This window comes from Thermobia domestica, chromosome 2, assembly GCF_964235325.1.
Source record: "Thermobia domestica chromosome 2, izTheDome1.hap1.1, whole genome shotgun sequence".
Lineage (NCBI taxonomy): Eukaryota > Metazoa > Arthropoda > Insecta > Zygentoma > Lepismatidae > Thermobia > Thermobia domestica.
In genome coordinates, this window is record NC_137455.1 from 311,513,344 (window position 1) to 311,532,440 (window position 19,097).

Consider the following 19,097-nt stretch of genomic DNA (forward strand, 5'->3'; position numbering starts at 1 on the left):
GCTTGGATTATCATCCGATTCGTATTTTCGGGTGTAGAATAACTTTATCTATTATTATGGTAAGTTACATTTCATTATCTCTTTTCACTTACGAAAAACAGGCAGAAGAAAAATTGTTAGCTTTTGAAAAATATTTAGTAGTCTGCCCGCATACTACAATCACGGAATCAATTAAAAAATAATCCGTACATTTTTTTATTATTATTATTTTCTTTATTCAATATAAAAGGTAGGTAATTTTACTCTTTTACTCTTTCGAATCTTGCTTCCGACATTAACAACAAAAGGCAAATATCTCGAAAGTGGTGCTTATTCCCTAATTAGCATCAGTTACCCACTTTACGCTAAGAAGAAAAATTAATATGTTCCGTTAGTCAGTCACTTTTTACTATTACTGAAGCGCTTTCAAATCGAAAAAAACAAAAACAGTATAATGAAAAATCAGAAAAGAATAAGTAAACTACACAAATAAAACTTAAATATTGTTATTGATTGCTGAATTTGGATTTAAAGGGCATCGAAAGTATCACTATTCATCTCAGCGACTTCAAAAACTATGGAGTCGGCACTAATATCAATCTTTTTTTTATCATATTTGTATAGTTCTCTCGTCCTCCTCCCTTAAGTTGGATCGTCAAAGTAAAATCGATCCCAGGCCTGAACATCATCTATGTTGAAAATTTGATCGAGATCGATTGGGTGGTGCAAAAGTTCAAAGTGGTTCAAAAGTCCAAAAACATAGCCATTTTCATTTTTATTTATATAGATTATTAATTCAATTTTTCTTCAAATAACGTTTGAATGTTGTTACAAAAAGTTTGAATATTCATCTTTATGAATATTGTCGGTCTGTGGAATGCAGTGGAAAGATGGATACGCGCTCCCGTCTGTTCGTGGCTAGTGTATCTTTAAACTCACCTTATAATAAGAACTTTCTGTCTTGTTTCAGGTTACTGTAGAATACCATAATATATATGGTCAAAGGGGTTCAGAGTACAGACAAGAAATGTGTAGAATCAAACGATTTTACTCTGATATTGGCTATTGCTATGTTTTCAATTCAGCAGTGGGACAGTATTTTGGAAAGTAAGTATAGAACATTAAATTTCGTAGTTCGATACAATCAATTAGAAAGCTTTATTTTAAAATGTTTGTTTCGTAATTCATTATTACTTAATTTGGAAAGTTACGCATTGGGAATATTCAATTTAGATCCCATGCGACTGTTTTAATCATTTAGGGACGAACGTGTATTTTAAACCACTCTTTTTTTTAGGGACGGAAGAAGTAATGAAAATAAACATTTTTTAAAACTAAATGTTTAATCCCTTCCTGCATATTTTTTTTCTTTTAGTGACAAAAAATCAGTATTGGAAATTCTCATATGGGAACTTGAAAAATGAATTAAAACTTGAATTTTAGATTTTTCACTTAATTCCAACGACAAATAAGTAAGTGCCATATATGACACACTTACAACTCACAAAGAACATGCCAGATGACACCAAAATCTCTTATTCATACACGTCAATATATCGCACAGCAGACAAAACAGTCATTTCATGCTTTTGATAAATCACAAAGAAAGCTAAAGTGAAAAAAGGGTATGTGCCATATGTGGCACGGCATACGGTAAGGGGTTAATATACATTACAATACATAGAATGATTTATTTGACAAATTAGGCTTGTAAACCACATCCATCCTATGTGTCCAAATGTTGTGTCCATATACCACACCGTCCAATGGAATGATTGGTTGCGTTTACATGCCACACACGTTTCTAAAGGTTTATATATAGATCGAGAACAGTAACTTTCCTTGCTTAAATCTGATTAAACTACTTTTTCAGCAAAACAATACGTTTATTATGAAAATTATTGGCGGGTAACAGCTTCGCCAACTATGCACTTGGCTTTATCAGACACTATGAATAAACAGGCAGTGGCTTATATTATATATGAGACAGAGAAAAAATAAATAAATGCTGATTGGTTACCATAGCCTGCTTCAATCCCAATCCCCTTCAGTCAAAAACCAGAATATAAAACAGAAAACAATCGCCAATTCCCTTTCCGCCCTGTTGACACCATATACATTCATATCTAGGCTCCGGATTCTTAGGTTCGAACCTATTTTATTCGTGTACGGTGAATGCAAAAAATTCGTGTTTTCTTTACATTTCAAGTTGCTATAAGTAGAACTATATTAGTTTTATAGGACCTAAAATGTCCTAATTGGGGGGTTAGAACCTAAAAAATCCTAATTAGCTTTTAGAACCTATAACGTCCTAAATGATTCTTTATAGTTATTTTTAAGTTGAAAAATACTTGCAAACACGTAGTCAACCAGTTTTCAACAATGCAATAACAAGGTTTCCTTCACACATGTTTCTTTGTAATTTGCGTCTTCTTGGTAATTTGCGTCTTTTGTAATTTGTTTCATTGCATGTGTCTTTGTAAAAAAAACTATTACTACTACTACTGTAGTACGACAGGCCATACATATGTTAAACTATATTTCAGCTATCAAAAAAGTCCAAGGTAAGAAGAGTTTTATTATTTTTATTACGCAGAAGACTGGTTAGCATAAAGCTTACTAAATTAAGGTTACCATTTAAGTATGAAATAGCTAACAAAGTGTTTAAAGTGTAGTAATATTCCGTTTTCAGTAATATAACGCTAAAAATCCTAAACGGTGTTTTTAAAAACCTATAAAATCCTAAAATGCACTTTTTAAAATCCTAATTTGAATTTTTTGGGACCTAAAAATCCGAAGCCTATTCATATCTTATAACTAGAGCCCAGATTTCCATGCACAAACAAACCCAAAAATATGCATGCAAAAGTGCACGAAAAATATCAAAAATATGCTCTAAAATATGGATTTAAAAAATTAACATATGCACTGAAATATACACTAAGAAAATAAAATGTCAGTTTCTCACAAAAATATCTTATCTTAATGATCTCTGTTGCAATAAACTATCTTCCTTAGGTTTTCTTTTGTCAACCCTCTATGTTTATCAGTAAGAAACATTTTGTGGGTCAAAACAATTCTTTCTACATCAGCAGAAGTTACTGATACATGTGAAAAACACCAAAGTGTTCCTGTGTTCTCTTCAAGTTCCATCTTTTCACCATTAAGAGCCTGCCTTACTAAAAATAATACAAAATTTATCATTTTTCATTTGCTTGTTTTTTTTTTTCATAAGTGAAAAGAGATAATGAAATGCAACTGACCACAATCATTGAAAATGTTATTCTACAATAGAAAATATGAACCTGAAGGATGTTCAGTGTTGCCATCCATAGAAATTACAGTGTTGCCAGAGTAACAACGCCTCTAAAATCTAAGTTAAGGCAGTGACTAGGGGAAGAAACTCAACTGGTTTCCTGTGAATTAATTTTTAAATAATAGTTGTATTTAGTTTGTAATAAACAAAATAGTTTCAATATACAGTTATTAAAACTAAATAATAATGCTATTTAAAAAGTAGTTGTATAGAATCTTCTATTATTCTATACATTTTATTCTACATCTGCGCTTACAAAGTGAGTCAGTTCCTCTAAATATAATCTACTTTCTTGTGATATACTCTAAAATATGCTAGTATGCAGCCATAAAATTCGGAAATATGCAATATCCTGCAAAGTTTACGAAATATGCAAGCACATCAAAATTCATTCAAAATATGCACTTATATGCATGAACACATACGTCTCAAACGAATCCTTGCAAGTCTGTCGGAAAGAAGAAAACATTTTCCATACGTTTCTGCATGTTACTATAAACATGCATTTTGCATATAAATCCGTGCTGTACTTAAAACTATGCCTAATCTAATTTACAAAATGACCTTTGCAAATAACTCTTAAATATCAATACTTGTATTATAGTTGAATATAAAACTAAAAAAATCATTTCATTCTTTTCACTTTTGAACATTTGAGAAATACAGTATGCACATACACATGAATCAATACTATGGCACTGGATATTTATATTTCTAAATATATCACTCTTCTCTTGTTTGGGTCAAAAGTAATATTTTGAACAACATTATCATGATATGATTACACTTGTGCTCAAGAGAAAGTGCAAAGGAAACTTTTTCAGCAGTTACCTCATATATGGGCGAGTAATCAATTTTATTGGCTGAAACTAAAAATTAATTATTATTTATAGTATATATATTCCATAGTTCTGGATAATCACAATAACATTTTAAAACGCATTTTTCTGACCAGAACAAATGAATTATTTAATAACTATACGATTTTTGTTACAGTTTCAAGGACCTAATGTCTTCTTCATCAGACATTGAGAAAAAAAATGTCTCAATGTCTTTTTTCCTCAATGTCTGATGAAAAGGACGTTAGGTCCTTGAAACTGTAACAAAAATCGTATAGTTATTAAATAATTCATTTTGTTCTAGTCAGAAAAATGTGTTTTAAAATATTTATAGTATATATTTTATTTTCTTCCACTTACAACTAAATATTTCCTTAAATTTTCTAGACTTGTATTTATTGATGAGGGGGCGGCATTTTTTAATGGCCTGGGGGGCCAAAAATGTAATATACGATCTTGCTCTCTATGAAGTTATAGTTTTTTTTTAAATTTAATAATGTTAAGAAGTTTGAGAAAACAAAGCGTTGATATATTTTATAATGCTTTTAATTTTTTTGTTATGTATTTGTGTGTTATAACAGTATTTTTAAAAATGTATGTTAATGTAAAAAAAATTATGTTACGTAATTGTAAATAAATTGTATAATTTGTTTGTAAACAATAATACAACCATTAAACAGCATGTTAAAAATATTTTATTTTGATATGATGTTAAAATAAATAATGTTAAAAAAATTTGATTAATCAAAATTTCATTTAAAAATTTGAAAGCACGTGTAAAATTTTAGCCAAATTATAAAAATTGTATTATAGCAATTAAACACTTTCCAATAATATATGTCTCAAATTACTTCCTTAAAAGAAGTAAAATTAATAGTATAAAATAAAAACCAAAGAACAACGATAATACATCAAAACCTTCAATTAATAATTAATAAAATTAACATAAAAATTTAAAAATACTCTAAAAAAGCTGGGCCTAAATACATTGTTTTCGTCATCAAATAATCTTACACGGCATAAAGGTATGTATCTACCTATCAACCACGAATCTCTCCACATAAAATTAAAAGTAACATACACAGCCAAATTAATATCTTTCAGACAGGCTACACAACAACATAATTTACACTAAATTTATCTTTAACATAAATACACGTTTATAAATTAAATAAATTGTTTTTAATTTGATCACAATTCTGTTTAACCATTACAAAGAAGCAATAATAAACATCCCCAAAATCGTTAAACCTCTCGCATACACATCTTAAGTGCAATACAAGGTACTGTTAGTTCCAAATACTAACAAATAAAATCTAAATTACATAATTATATCCTATCAATTTTAATTTTAAAAAATCACATGGTGGAGATGCTGAGAGGCTTACGCAGCATCTTTTAATGGCGGCATATTTTAATGGCCTGGGGGGCCAAAAATGTAATATACGATCTTGCTCTCAGTTTTCACCAGGTACTCATTTTAGGAAAACAGGTAAACGCTTTGGCGACATTACCAGATAGCGATGATATAACTAAGAAAAGTTCCCTCCTCAACGGAAATCGAGTCTGGACCTCCCAGTTCGCAGGTGTAAGCCTTACCGACTTCGTCAGCACAGCTGCATACACATATACAAACTATTTATTTCAAAGGAGGTTGAGTAAGGAGGCATAATTTATGTGACTATTATTCCACATATGTACCCTCCATTATGTAGAAATTTGCTTCTGGATCCTACACTGACGCTCACTGAATGCCTATCTACACAGAACTCCAGAAAATAAGAGAACTGTGATAAGGATACCTAACTAATAACATTACAAGGTGAGAGGTAAGATTCTGGGAAAATAAAAGCCCCTCTTTCTGAGACTATAAACTGACCCATAAAATAGATCTTGTCCTAAACAACAGTCTCTCTCTCTACGAGATAATAAACTGGCTACCAATAATTACGCCCTGTTCTAAAAAAAGGTCTCGCTCTGAAAAGAGACCAGAAACTTATCTCTTTTACAAGGGATAATCACTAACATAGGTTTGGATCAGGGAAAACAAAAAACAAATAATTTAAAATCGAGAAACCAAGCTCTCGGACAAGAGGGGACTCGAACCCAAAACCATTTGAGTTCAAATAAAAAACTTTAATTAAACTATCCAAAAGGTTAAAACACATTACAAAAATTCAATCCTACTACTCGTAAATTCATGTCTCTATGTTCTCGGTAGGAGAAAAGTCAAAAACCTAACAAACAAAATAAAATCTTCTCAGAAAATGATTACGTTAACATATCTACAAAGGTTCCTATTCCCTATCCACGGTCATTACTACTGACCATCCTAACCTGCTAGCCTTAAACAGCATAGCTTTAAAAAAAAATGGTTGATCCAATAGTGGCGACATACCTTAGGACCTTCGGTTGAACATAACCATGTGGTCCAGTGTCAGAAGAACCTCTACCAAGCAAACACTCTCGCTTAAATACGATTCTGCTCACACGTGGCAGAATCCATGAACGAAAAGATCCCCAGCTAAAATAAAGATCGTTAAGAATTTGAAAAAAACCGACGCTAACCGACCTCCCCCTTGAAGTTTTCTCAGTTCATCAATACGCATCCGGTTCTTAACTAAGAAAGCAAATGGCACACTGTATCTAGCTAAGAGTTAAAGCTTAAGAAATATTTTCTTTAAAGTTATATGTAAGATAAATCAGTAAAAAGAAAATTATTATAAAAAATATACAGATAAAATATACAAATTAAGTAAGTATTAGAACTCCCTATAAACTATAAACATATATATTTAAATAATTGTCCAGGCCTGGATTAATAAACCTTAAAATATTAGATTTTATATATATATATATATATATATATATATATATATATATATATATATATATATACAGAGGCGGATTCGGGATATGATCAAGGGAGGGGCTAAACCATATTTTGCCGTTTTATCCAGTGTAAAGCAGGATTTAAGCCCATTTTATCCACTATATACCTCAGCGTCAAGGGGGGCTGTAGTCCCTATAGCCCCCTTGCATCCGCCACTATCTATCTATCTATCTATCTATCTATATATATATATATATATATATATATATATATATATATATATATATATATATATATATATATATATATATATATATATAAGTTCAGCTATTTCGCACTAGTTTCGGCTTTTGCAAATAGGGCCTACAAGTAGTATTGTGACTCTAAATTCTAATTTTACTTCAAAAATAGCTACGAGAAAATCCTATCACCTAAATTGCTGTTTGTTTAGCTTTTATATATATATCACAATTATCAGGAAAGAATGGCACATTTGCAGTTTTATTTTTAATTTAAACTTGGCAGCAGTACTCTAATAATCTTTTCTTTACAGAGAAAAATATTTTATGAACAAACTTCCCGAATTGCAGAGAACAGAAAACATATCTTGCTTGGAAATGGATCACGCGATGCAAATTCAATTAAATGCCAATCTTCAGGTAAATAAATATGATATATTTAGTTCTTGAGTGGTCATAATATCCTAAATATTTAATATCCAATAAATTCTTGTAACACCAAGCTGATTGGCAAAATATATCAAATTATGAGAAAGAAAATACAAGCAATTATGGTCCACTCTAGGTGCATATAAGGAAAGTAATCTAAATTATGAAAATGTAATATTCAAAAATGGATGAAAATGTATTAAGGACAGGATGCAAATAAAAATGCAATACTCAAAAAATAGAATATAAATATTAATACCAACTTCACTAATCATAGATAATGATTAGTCTATAGAAAATAACGGTTTTAGAGATCTTCAGTTAAAAATACTACAAGCTTACAATAAATGTATACCTATATTGATTCTGAAATGAACTATGAAATAATAAGCTATGCAAGAGATTTATGTTTTTCGTTATCTCGTTATAATCTTTCACTGTACCACGAAGTGGGAAACGCTTCCGATTATGTTTTTATCATTGTTTCTGCAAATAACAGTGGTATTTGGTCACCGTTCTCTTTTATATAGGCTCCCCTTCAATCTGTCGTGCAGAACTTGTAACAGAATGGAACATGAGACATAGAGTTTATTTTTTATTACTCTTTCTTCATCAGATAATTTTTTAAAGATCATCTAATGCAGGGATGCAAATAACGACTCGCCCGGGGCGAGTGGTTCATCGGTGCGAGCGAGTATTTAATATAATACCAAAGATAATTAAATGATTTCTATTGTGGGATGTGGGCTAGTAGCTTTTTTCTTGGGCTAGTAAAATTTTGTTGCTTATTTGCATCCCTGATCTAATGCTTAGCCACCTATGTATCAGGAAAAATAAACTTCCGTCGCCTACTGCTACGACTTCTCTCTGGCGATATTCAGTTGAATCCTGATCCCCTTAATTTCAATGTGCGTTTTTCTGTGTATTATCAAAGTATGAAGAATATAAAAAACAAATTGATGGAATGTGAAATTCACTAGTTTGAATTAATACTTTCCTATGTGTTGAGCAATACCTTCAATATTATCTAACAGTGAAAAACCACTGTGCTCCGCTTCGCCTTGTTTCTATGGCTCACCGCGCATGATCATGTGGCGCCGACAAAAATAATATATATGACTCAACCTGGAAACAAATGACAATCTCGGCGAACATAGATGAAATGGCAGTAAGGATAGAGAATATCGAACATTAATCTTCTTTATATTGTTTCTATATGATTTTTAGCCCCTTGGAGACCACAGTTGGGCAAATGCATTATTAAATTACAGTAGTCAACAAAATTCAACATTAAAATATTTTTTGCATGAAACTATATGTTGCTGTAAATTTCTTTTAAGGTTCTGGAAACGAATCTGAACTTAGTTTCTGTCATGCACCATCCAATTTCAAAATATCAATATAAAATTTCAATTCATCCTTTAAAGCTAACGTTTCTTATAAGCAGAAACTTTAGTATCTCATATTAATTAACTTAGAGTCATGGTTACTACATCATTAACTTTGTAATCATCCGTGCTTTCAAACTATATATTTCGAATACTTTTCCTACCTTCACACCTTCCAACTGTACTTAAATGAAGCTTTTCAGAAGTATAGTCAAAATATGAAACAACATTTGGGTATATTTGGAGTAGATACTTCCCACGGAACCCCTCCAGGGACACCGATTTGCTAAAAAGTATATTTTTCTGGGACATTTTTCGAATTTTCCCTGTTTCCCCCAAACTTGTGGATCGTGAGGTACCATCATATGATATAACCGAAAACACGAATCATTACAATAATTGTGTGCTAATAATGAATCTAAGGAAATTATAATAAAACAGAATCTTTCTAACTGAAAGTCTAAAATTCCTATTAGAAAACCATTATTTTCAAAGGAGTAATATTTCTGACATTATTTCTAAATTGGCAAGTAGTAGACAAAACCTAAGTTCAAAATCGTTTTTAGGAGCATGAGAACTATAAGAAACACCTAAGTTCATACAAAATAATGTTTCATTGTAGATCAGATCTAACAATATTTGAAAGTAAGTCATTTAACCCAACAAACAAATTTTAGTATCTAAGCAATATTAATGAATATCTTGGAATATTTTGTTTAATTGAATATATGTGATAGTATTCATAATTTATGTGCCTTTGTGTAGTTCCAGGCATATCTTTATGAAGCGGACGATGTCCCCTCAATTGACGATGCGGCTGCTATGAAAACAAGTGGTATAAGAAGAAATATAGAATCAAAAGTGATAGTGAACGAAATCCGTAGTACGCCAGATGTGAAATCCCTTTCCATTCCTCAGAGAAGGTGTATTTTTAAGGATGAAAAACACTTTGATGTTTCCCCATTCTATGGCTACAATGCATGTTTGATGCAATGTAGAAAAAATGCAGTTAAGAAGTTATGCAATTGCACTCTACATATGTTTCCGGAACAAGGTAAATCATCATCATCATCATAGGTATTCTGTCATTATTGGCAGATCATTTGCCGCAACTGAGAAACTTCCACTCTCCACGGACTTCAGCTAACCTCTTCGTCTTTACGTATGATTTTTCTGTTTTAATATCGCCCATCAATTCACCAATTATAACCTCTTTCGCCCTTCCTTTTCTTTCCAGCCACCATACCCTCTAGCATGTCGCTGATGATTCAGTTCCTCCTCAGCCAATGTACCAACTAGTTTCTCCTCCTTTTTTCCATTACCTTTAAAATTGTTCTTTTCTCCACCATTTCTAACATTCTCTCATTCGTTTTCCGCTCGATTAAACTAATTCTCTCCATTCCTCTCCACACTCATATTTCCAAAATTTCCAGTCGTTTTTAATCACTCTTGCATAATGTCCATGTTTCTGTCCCATACAGTATAATATTCCACACTAAGTAATTTATGTGTCTTTTTCTCAACTCTTTATTCAAAGCCTCAGCAGTTGTGGTGGACAAACACCGTGTGCGTGTGTTTTCTCGGGGTTCTCCCGTTTCCTCCCACTTTCTTCATTCCACCATTTTCCTTCATTACTCATTATCACCATCTCCTTTAGCCTAACCGGCATAACCGTGGGACGTAAAACTCAAAATTTCATTTCATTTCATTTCAAAGCCTCAGAAAATAGACTTTTCTTCCTCCTAATGATTCCTTTCACCATTCCTATCCTTGCTTTTATTTCACGTTCGCAATTCATATCATCACCCAGATATCGAAAACTAATGACCTATTCTATTTTGTCCCATCCTACTTCTATATTTGACACCGACCGCTTGGTTCCAATTACAATGGCTTTTCTTCTTTTAATATTTATTTTCATCCCATATTATTGACAGCCGCTCCTCAAACTTTCTAAGATCCTATTGATTTTCTCTTCAGATTCCCCAACAAGCGCCATTATCATCTTCAAACCGTTTTTTTTCGCCCAATCCTACAACTCAAAATAAGATGACTAGAAAAAGATAATAAACCCCTTTCTGCATGATTTTTTTTTCTTTTAGCGAAATAAATTAGTATTGGAAATCATCATATGGGAACTTGAAAAATGAATTAAAACTTGAATTTTAGATTTTTCACTTAATTCCGACGAGAAATAAGTAAGTGCCATATATAACACACTTACAACTCACAAAGAACATGCCACATAACACCAAATTCATAGACGTCAATATCTCACACAGCAGAGAAAACAGTCATTTGGTGCCTTTGATAAATCACAAAAAAGCTAAAGTGAAAAAAATGGTATGTGCCATATATGGCATGGCATGTTGTAAGGGGTTAACCTTAAGGGATCTCCCAATAGACAATATTGTATCATGCGTAAATTATATATCATGAATCTTACGTATAGGTGGGTAGGTTATTTGGACAGCATCACGGCCTATCATTTAGATATTTCATTTTCGCGACCCATGCAAGTACATACATACTATTCGTTTTTCATTTAACGAAACAACTTAAATGATTTGGTGATTACAGTTAAAAATTAAATACAAAATAGTACAATAACTTATTTTCCATAATTTAATGTTTTTCTGAACTTCGACATACTGAATCTATTAATATGAAAATATTTTGTCTTCTTGCAGACAAACCCATATGTGATGTTACAGGATTAAGTTGTGTCAATAGATTCAAAGGTATGTATAACTTGCCCAATTCAATCAATATTTTATATTCTGATAAGAAAACAATATCTTTCACGCTTAATTAGAACAAGAATAATACACAACTCGGAAAAACCCTACATTAAATTTAAAATGTTTCAAATGTGAAATTTAGTATTTGAGTATTTAAAGAAAGTAAATATTAAACATCTCTATGCCCAGTATCACTGGATCAAAAATAACAACAACTATGTTTATATATATATATATATATATATATATAGGTAACGAAATGTACAGATTCGAAACCAAAAATTTGATATTTTCCTCGGTGTTGCAATACATCATTATTATAGCACCTAAATTCATATAACGCTAGGTAATGTTAACCAAAATATATTGACAAATCATTCTATTTGAAATATATCAAGTTCTCTTTTCAATATTGTTGACCTACAATTTAACTTGTGTTCCAAATCAACACTATTCTCACCCGAAATCTAACCCGAGCTTCTTGTATGCATAGCTTCTTGTATACTAGAATATACTTTCACAAATCTGGCATTTTTTTTTCACAGAGCGGGCAAAATAGGGAAAATAGCATAATATTCGGAAAACTTAAATGATATATCTAGGTATTTATTACAGTACGTCAATACAAAATATTTATATTACAGTATATCATATGCCTTTATTTACTTGAACTTGAAGTACAATATAATACACATTAGTATATAGCACAGATTTGGTCACAATTGTCATATACAATAATACAAATTGACACAAAAATCTGTATAATACAGTACCATAAAATTTTGAATGCTTTCCTAGAATGAGTTTTCGAAACATATCACTATTTTTTTCAAAACTCCTTTATATATATTTACACTGTCCGTGTGTCCGTCTGTCCTCCCGGGAGGCAAAAATCTCGAGAACTACTTGACTGGTCACCACCAAATTTGATCAGAATGTAGAAAGTCAAATTTTATGAATCTAGTTCTCTGATGGAGGCTATATTCAAACCGGATGTGGTAGAAATAAACCATATATGGTTTTCCCGTTGATCGTTATAGAGCAGAAGTGGTGATAGATACCGAGAAAGTGTTTTCTGCAATCGATTAAGCGTCCAAACAACGCGTTTTCAACTCTATTCTTAACTCTCTACTGAAACCGGAAATAGTAGAAATCTATTACAACTTCCGATTTAAATATTTATCTATATAGAGCAAAATTGATCAGAGATAGAGAGAAATAGGCTTTTGGAATCGATTTAACGTTTTATGGGTAGGTACCATCTTCTCTCTTAAGCCCTTTATTCAAACCGGAAGTGTTAGAAATCAGTCACTTCCGGTTTTAACGTTGATCGCCATAGAATAGAAACGTAATAAGTAGTGTAGCAGTAATCAATAAACCGTCAATATATATAATCAATATATTCACATGTCTACTCTAATTTATTTATAAAACCGGAAGTAGCAGAAAGTAACAACTTCAGGTTTGAACGTTGACCGTTATAGAGTTAAAATGGTAACAGGTAACGAAAAGCCGTTTTCTGCAATCAATTGTTTGAAAAATATACTCCATCTCTATTCAAATATCGTTATTAAAACAAATGGCAGAAAGTCAACTTTCTGGTTTTATCGGTGATCGTTACAGAGTAAAAACTGTAAGAGACACAGAAGATCTGTTTTCTGTAATCAATTAAGCCTCCGAGGAATATAATCCTTCTCCACTATAATCTCTCTACTAAAACTGAAATTTACTACTGCTTCCGGTTCGAATATTAATTGAGAAAAATCATGCAATACAAACCAAACTCCTTCGCGTGGTGTACACTAACACTGCTACTTGTTTATTATTATTATTATTATTATTATTATTATTATTATTATTATTATTATTATTATTATTATTATTATTATTATTATTATTATTATTGTGAAAATCTTCGTTGAAGCACGGTTAATCACACAATTTCATGATCTTTTAGTGACAACGACAATCTATGCGGAAAACAAAAAACATATTGAGGGCCAGACTAACGAGAAAGGATGACTTTGACTAAGAGTGATTTAAAAACAAGAAAACACTCTCAGCGCAAAATATGGCAAATTATGTTAGGTGTAGTTTTTTTTTAAATGTATAACTACTTGATGCAATAAAAAAATATTTGATTTATTTACACCTACGCAATTATACTACGCAAATATTGACAATTATTTTAAGTGTGATCTTTGTTGGCTATTTGCACCCAACATTTGTGCCTTGGAGTTAAAATTATTAGAAATAAGAACCTATTCTAAAGGGAAATGCCTCAGTCCTTCATTGTGTGCGCCATGTTTCTAATAGTAAAGAGTCGCATTAATATGTGTCGTTAGTTGTGATGCCTGATACCAATAGATGTCGGCGTGCAGGCAACTTGCTAATTTACCCCTATATTGATCATGCAATTGCATCTTTAAAACTTTATTGTTTCGATTTAATTATTTCAAAACTGACAAGGGCCGTAACTATATCTAATTTGAACAGAAATATTTGTATTTTTTTACAGTAATACTGTATAATATATTAAAATGTTGGGTTTATATGTTTGTGGTAAAAAAAATGTATATGTTTGTGGAAGTTTGTATGTTTGTGGACAATACTTTCGACAGTGAGTTCTCGGAAACCACAAGCTCTAGAAAGATACCATTTTTACTCATCGATTGCAAATTTTGTGTAGATTGTTTACTTCTAATTGTTTTTTTTAAATACAATAGCCGTTATTTATTTATTACATTTTTAAGAGTACACTGGAAGTGTTGAAATTTTAAAGAAATAAAAGTATCGTATCCTACGGGTTATACCTCCCAATACCACATATTTGTATACAAGGATTATATATCTCTCAGGCGTTTGTTTTAAGGCTAAATGATAATAAAAAACGAAGGATAACCATTTCTCCAGTCTAAGATGAATCTTTATTGTTTGGACTGTTTTGCCCAATGAACACCATATATCACTGACATTATAATTAATTCTGTATGTAATGTATTTACTTATTACATATTGTATGCAAGAAGAAAGAAAACACTGATCATACATGAATTAGAAGCTCCAACCAGAAGTAGGCTCAATCTTGAAAACGGTGCAAGATATTGAAAAAATAATCGAAAAAAAAGTCCCCTTTATGGCACCCCTTGCTGATATTTACCAAGACGTCCTTCACTTGTGTCTGTAAAGGAATATGTACAAATGTTGTGAGAAATTGCAAGGAGATTCATGCTCATATGGAAATGATGTACTGTGTAGTGCGCACAGGTTCAGCTAGTATCAAAATATAATTAGAGCGATTATATAAAAAAAAATGTTTACTGTTTATTATTAGAACAAGGAGGTGAGTATATTTAGACTTGAGCATTTATATTTTGTACAACCGCATGTTGGTTAGTGTGCAAACCAAAACAAAAGTTAAATATAATTAATTAGAGCTTTTAATTATACATAAACGATATTAACCTATACTGAACAGTGGGCCGAAGGCTTCGACGCAGTAATGAGTCTAACAACAATGTTATTACTCATATCTCTCAACTGTTAAAGTGATGCATCATTATTCTAAATGCGATAACACCGATCTCAACTTTACACTGAACCTTTGAAAGTTTAAGAAATAGGGATGCGCACGAGACGAGTCGAGACAGGATTTTCCTGACAAAATTCGAGTCGAGACACGGTTCTTCTAATAGAGAAATATACATTTTTCGAGTCGAGACATCACTTTTACAGCATATTTTCAAGACGAGACAGCCACAAATCTTGTCTCGTGCGCATCCCTATTAAGAAATCACCTTTTGAAGACTAGCGTATGCAATGACTCGCTATGACTTTATGAAAATTTCAAGATCTTTTTAAAATGTTTACTAATGTAACTTTCTGAACTAGATACTAACAAACTACTGAACATTTCAGATCAAATCCTCAACACTAAGGCATCAAGAAGTGGCTGTTTCTGCTCTCCAACATGTGATCGTTATATGTACCAGGAAGCCAGTGTTAAACTTATAGAATCGTCTTGGTAAAATCATAATCATTTTTGCAATAAAGACTTTCAAACAAAATAAAATTTCCAAACCCTTGCAACTTTATTCGTACTTGTTAAAATCCATCATATCATAATCATAGTATTGTACACTAAGTTACTTTCAGTGTACAGGGTGTCCGAGAAGTCCTTCCCTGATTACAGAAATTGATAACTCAGGCTAGAAATTAATTAGAAATATGAAACTGGTGTTGAATTGTTTAAAAACTATACAAGTTTTTGTCTGTGTTAGGTTTGTTCTGTTTTACCAAGTCTCAATTTTGTTTGTTTTAGGTTTGTAGTACGTAAGTAAGAAGCCCAAGAAGCCATGCCAACCAACCAGGAGAAGGCACAGTGTGTCCTGTGGTACCATGAGACACGATCACCAACCACGGTGCAGAGACAGTTCCAGACAACATTTGGGAGGACTCCACCTGATGTCAAGAGCATTAAAGCCTGGTATGAGAAGTTCAAGAACACAGGGTCGGTTGCTGACCTTCCGAGGTCTGGTCGACCAAGAACCTCAGCAGACACGGTGGAGGCTGTGCGGCAGTCTTTTCTGAGAAGTCCTAAGAAATCAGTGCGCAGAGCCTCACGTGAATTACAGATGCTAAAAAGCTCTATCATGACATTTTACACAAACGTTTATTGTTTCGTGCTTACAAAGTGCAACTCGTTCAGGCCTTGTTGCCCAACGACGGTACACGTCGATATGACTTTGCGGTCGAAATGCTATCACGTATTGAGGATGATAATGCTTATCTCAGACGAATTGCCTTTTCCGACGAAGCGACATTCTTTGTCAGTGGAGTAGTGAATCGCCATAATGTACGCATTTGGGGTTCAGAACCCCCCAGGGAGGTCAGGGAGTTCATCAGAGGCAGTCCAAAGGTGAATGTTTGGTGCGCGTTATTGCACGATCGAATTATCGGGCCATTCTTCTTCGCTGAGGATACCATCACATCTGCAGTGTGCCTGGATATGTTGCAGCTGTATGCTGTTCCTCAGCTGCTTCAGTTTCGCCCCGATGTCGTTTTTCAGCAAGACGATGCACCACCTCATTGGGGTTTGGACGTCCGTGCCTATCTCGATAGGACATTTCCTGGGCGATGGATTGGTCGTGATGGACCAACAGCTGGCCTCCACGCTCTCCTGACATAACCCCATTAGACTTCTTTTTATGGGGTTATGTCAAGGATGAGGTCTACCGAACACGTGTACCAGATCTTGAAACTCTGCAGCAACGAATAACCACAGTCGTTGCATGGATCCCTCCAGTGATGTTGGCTAATGTGTGGATGGAAATTGAATATCGCCTAGATGTGCTACGTGCTACCAAGGGTGCTCATGTGGAAGTGTACTGATGTGACCAAAACGTTTATAGTTTGTAAACAATTCAACACCAGTTTCATATTTCTATCGTATTTCTAGCCTGAGTTATCAATTTCTATAATCAGGGAAGGACTTCTCGGACACCCTGTATATTAACACGTCCGTCTCAGTTCTCTTATTACTGTTGTAGAAGCCTCCAAATTTTGGACGATTACGAAGGTTTGTGGTACTGTACGGTCCTTAGTTTATAACACTGAATAGTAAATGCAAAATCGTGTATTTTCGTTTCATATGTAGATTTGAAGCATGCAATAACCTGATGTAGCCATTTAGGAAGGTACAAACAACTTTGTGTTGGATTGGCAACGCTCCTGAGCTTGTGTCATTGTAAATATTCACACAATGTTCCCTTGTCGATATTTGCCTGTTACAAAATTTTGACGATTTTTAACAATTAGTTTTAAAGTTGCGAGAACATTTGAAAATATATAGTCCATCCTATGCAGAAAATTAGGAATTTCTTGGTGTTTGAAATCCTCCACGAACCGTTATTTCGGTACAAAATTAATATTAAATATTAAATTATACAATATACTTAATAATGTATACAATATAATATGAAATTAGTATTATATATATTGTATATATAATATTAATTTAACATCAATGTTAATATTAATATATTAATTTAATATTAAATTCTACAAACAGTTATTTGATAAGTTTGATTGGTTTTCAACGAAGTTAATTGAATTTAGACGTATTTAATCATTCATTTAACAATTCACCATTTGCTCAAGATAGTACAACATACTCCAAATCTACAGGCATTTTTAAGGATAATTACCAGCAAGGTAAATCTCCATCAAATTTTCAATCTTATCTGTTATCGAGGAAAGCTATCTATAATGGACAAACTCAAATATATAACTATGTTTCCAATCTATCGAATTCACAAATTAAGGTAGTTCATTTAAGTTAAATTGCGCATATCATCGTGCATTAAAGTGAGAGTACAACTAGAAACAGACAATTCCAGAAATATATGATGAATCTATTCGAGATTCTGAAAATTTCGTTAGTTAGTTATGACTTGTATACTACATGTCAATTCCATTACCCCAGGGCAAAATATAAGATTTGTAGCTGAATGTGAAATGAAAAATAACATACATAAACGACTCATACTAACGACGATAATATTCGTGCGACATTCTTATTTTGAAGGAAACATAAAACTACATGTTCTATTTCTATCTATATGTTTTTAAATCAATAATTCTGAAATAGGAATGCAATATTCAAAGTTTATTTTACATGAATGGTATCACTAAAAATAATAAATGGGTCTTCTTGCAAATAAAAGGGTATTACATGTTTCTGAATGTTAAGAATTTTAATGAACAACTGTCGCACAAGTATCCGAAGCTGCAGATATCCTTCTTAACCTGTCTGAGACCATGAAAGTATTTAACCGTTGTTCTTCGTATTATTATTGTGTAGGTGTCAAATTTCAATAGTTTACTTGATGTCATCTTTGATCTTTAAATTTTGGGAGCAGATTACAGACATTACATGGCAAACACGCCACATCTCAAAAATGGTCAGAGAAGTTACTGGACATACTCACCACCTGTCATGCACATTATTGGTCATATAAGCTGCTGGTCAACGTAGCCATATTTATAAAAAAATCGGACATACAAGACACATACACATTCGGTCATAGCTGTCACATGGCAAACACGTCACATCATGCAGAAGGTTTAAGGTTGATCAGACAAGCGTCTGGTCATAAGCGCCTTCAGTCAAATAGATCAATGGTAATACAACTCACGTTTGTGCGTAGTACTAGGCTGTTTTTCACGATTACGATAGTTATTAGTTTGTCAATCTTCGCAATCATAAGAAAATATTCTGTGATCGTGGTTTTATTATTATCACTTGTTCAGTTGCATAGAAATTAGACTTTGA

The 19,097-nt window shown here is 32.5% G+C and overlaps 1 protein-coding gene across 1 annotated transcript; it reads left to right on the top strand.

Annotated features, from left to right (window-relative positions):
* The first annotated feature begins 7,526 nt into the window (after positions 1-7,526).
* Positions 7,527-10,100, top strand: LOC145679482 (sodium channel protein Nach-like). Its single transcript, XM_081750061.1, has 2 exons — positions 7,527-7,626; positions 9,789-10,100. Exons 1-2 carry the CDS (start codon positions 7,534-7,536, stop codon positions 10,098-10,100), a joined length of 405 nt encoding a protein of 134 aa, XP_081606187.1. The 5' UTR covers positions 7,527-7,533.
* Positions 10,101-19,097: the final 8,997 nt, after the last annotated feature.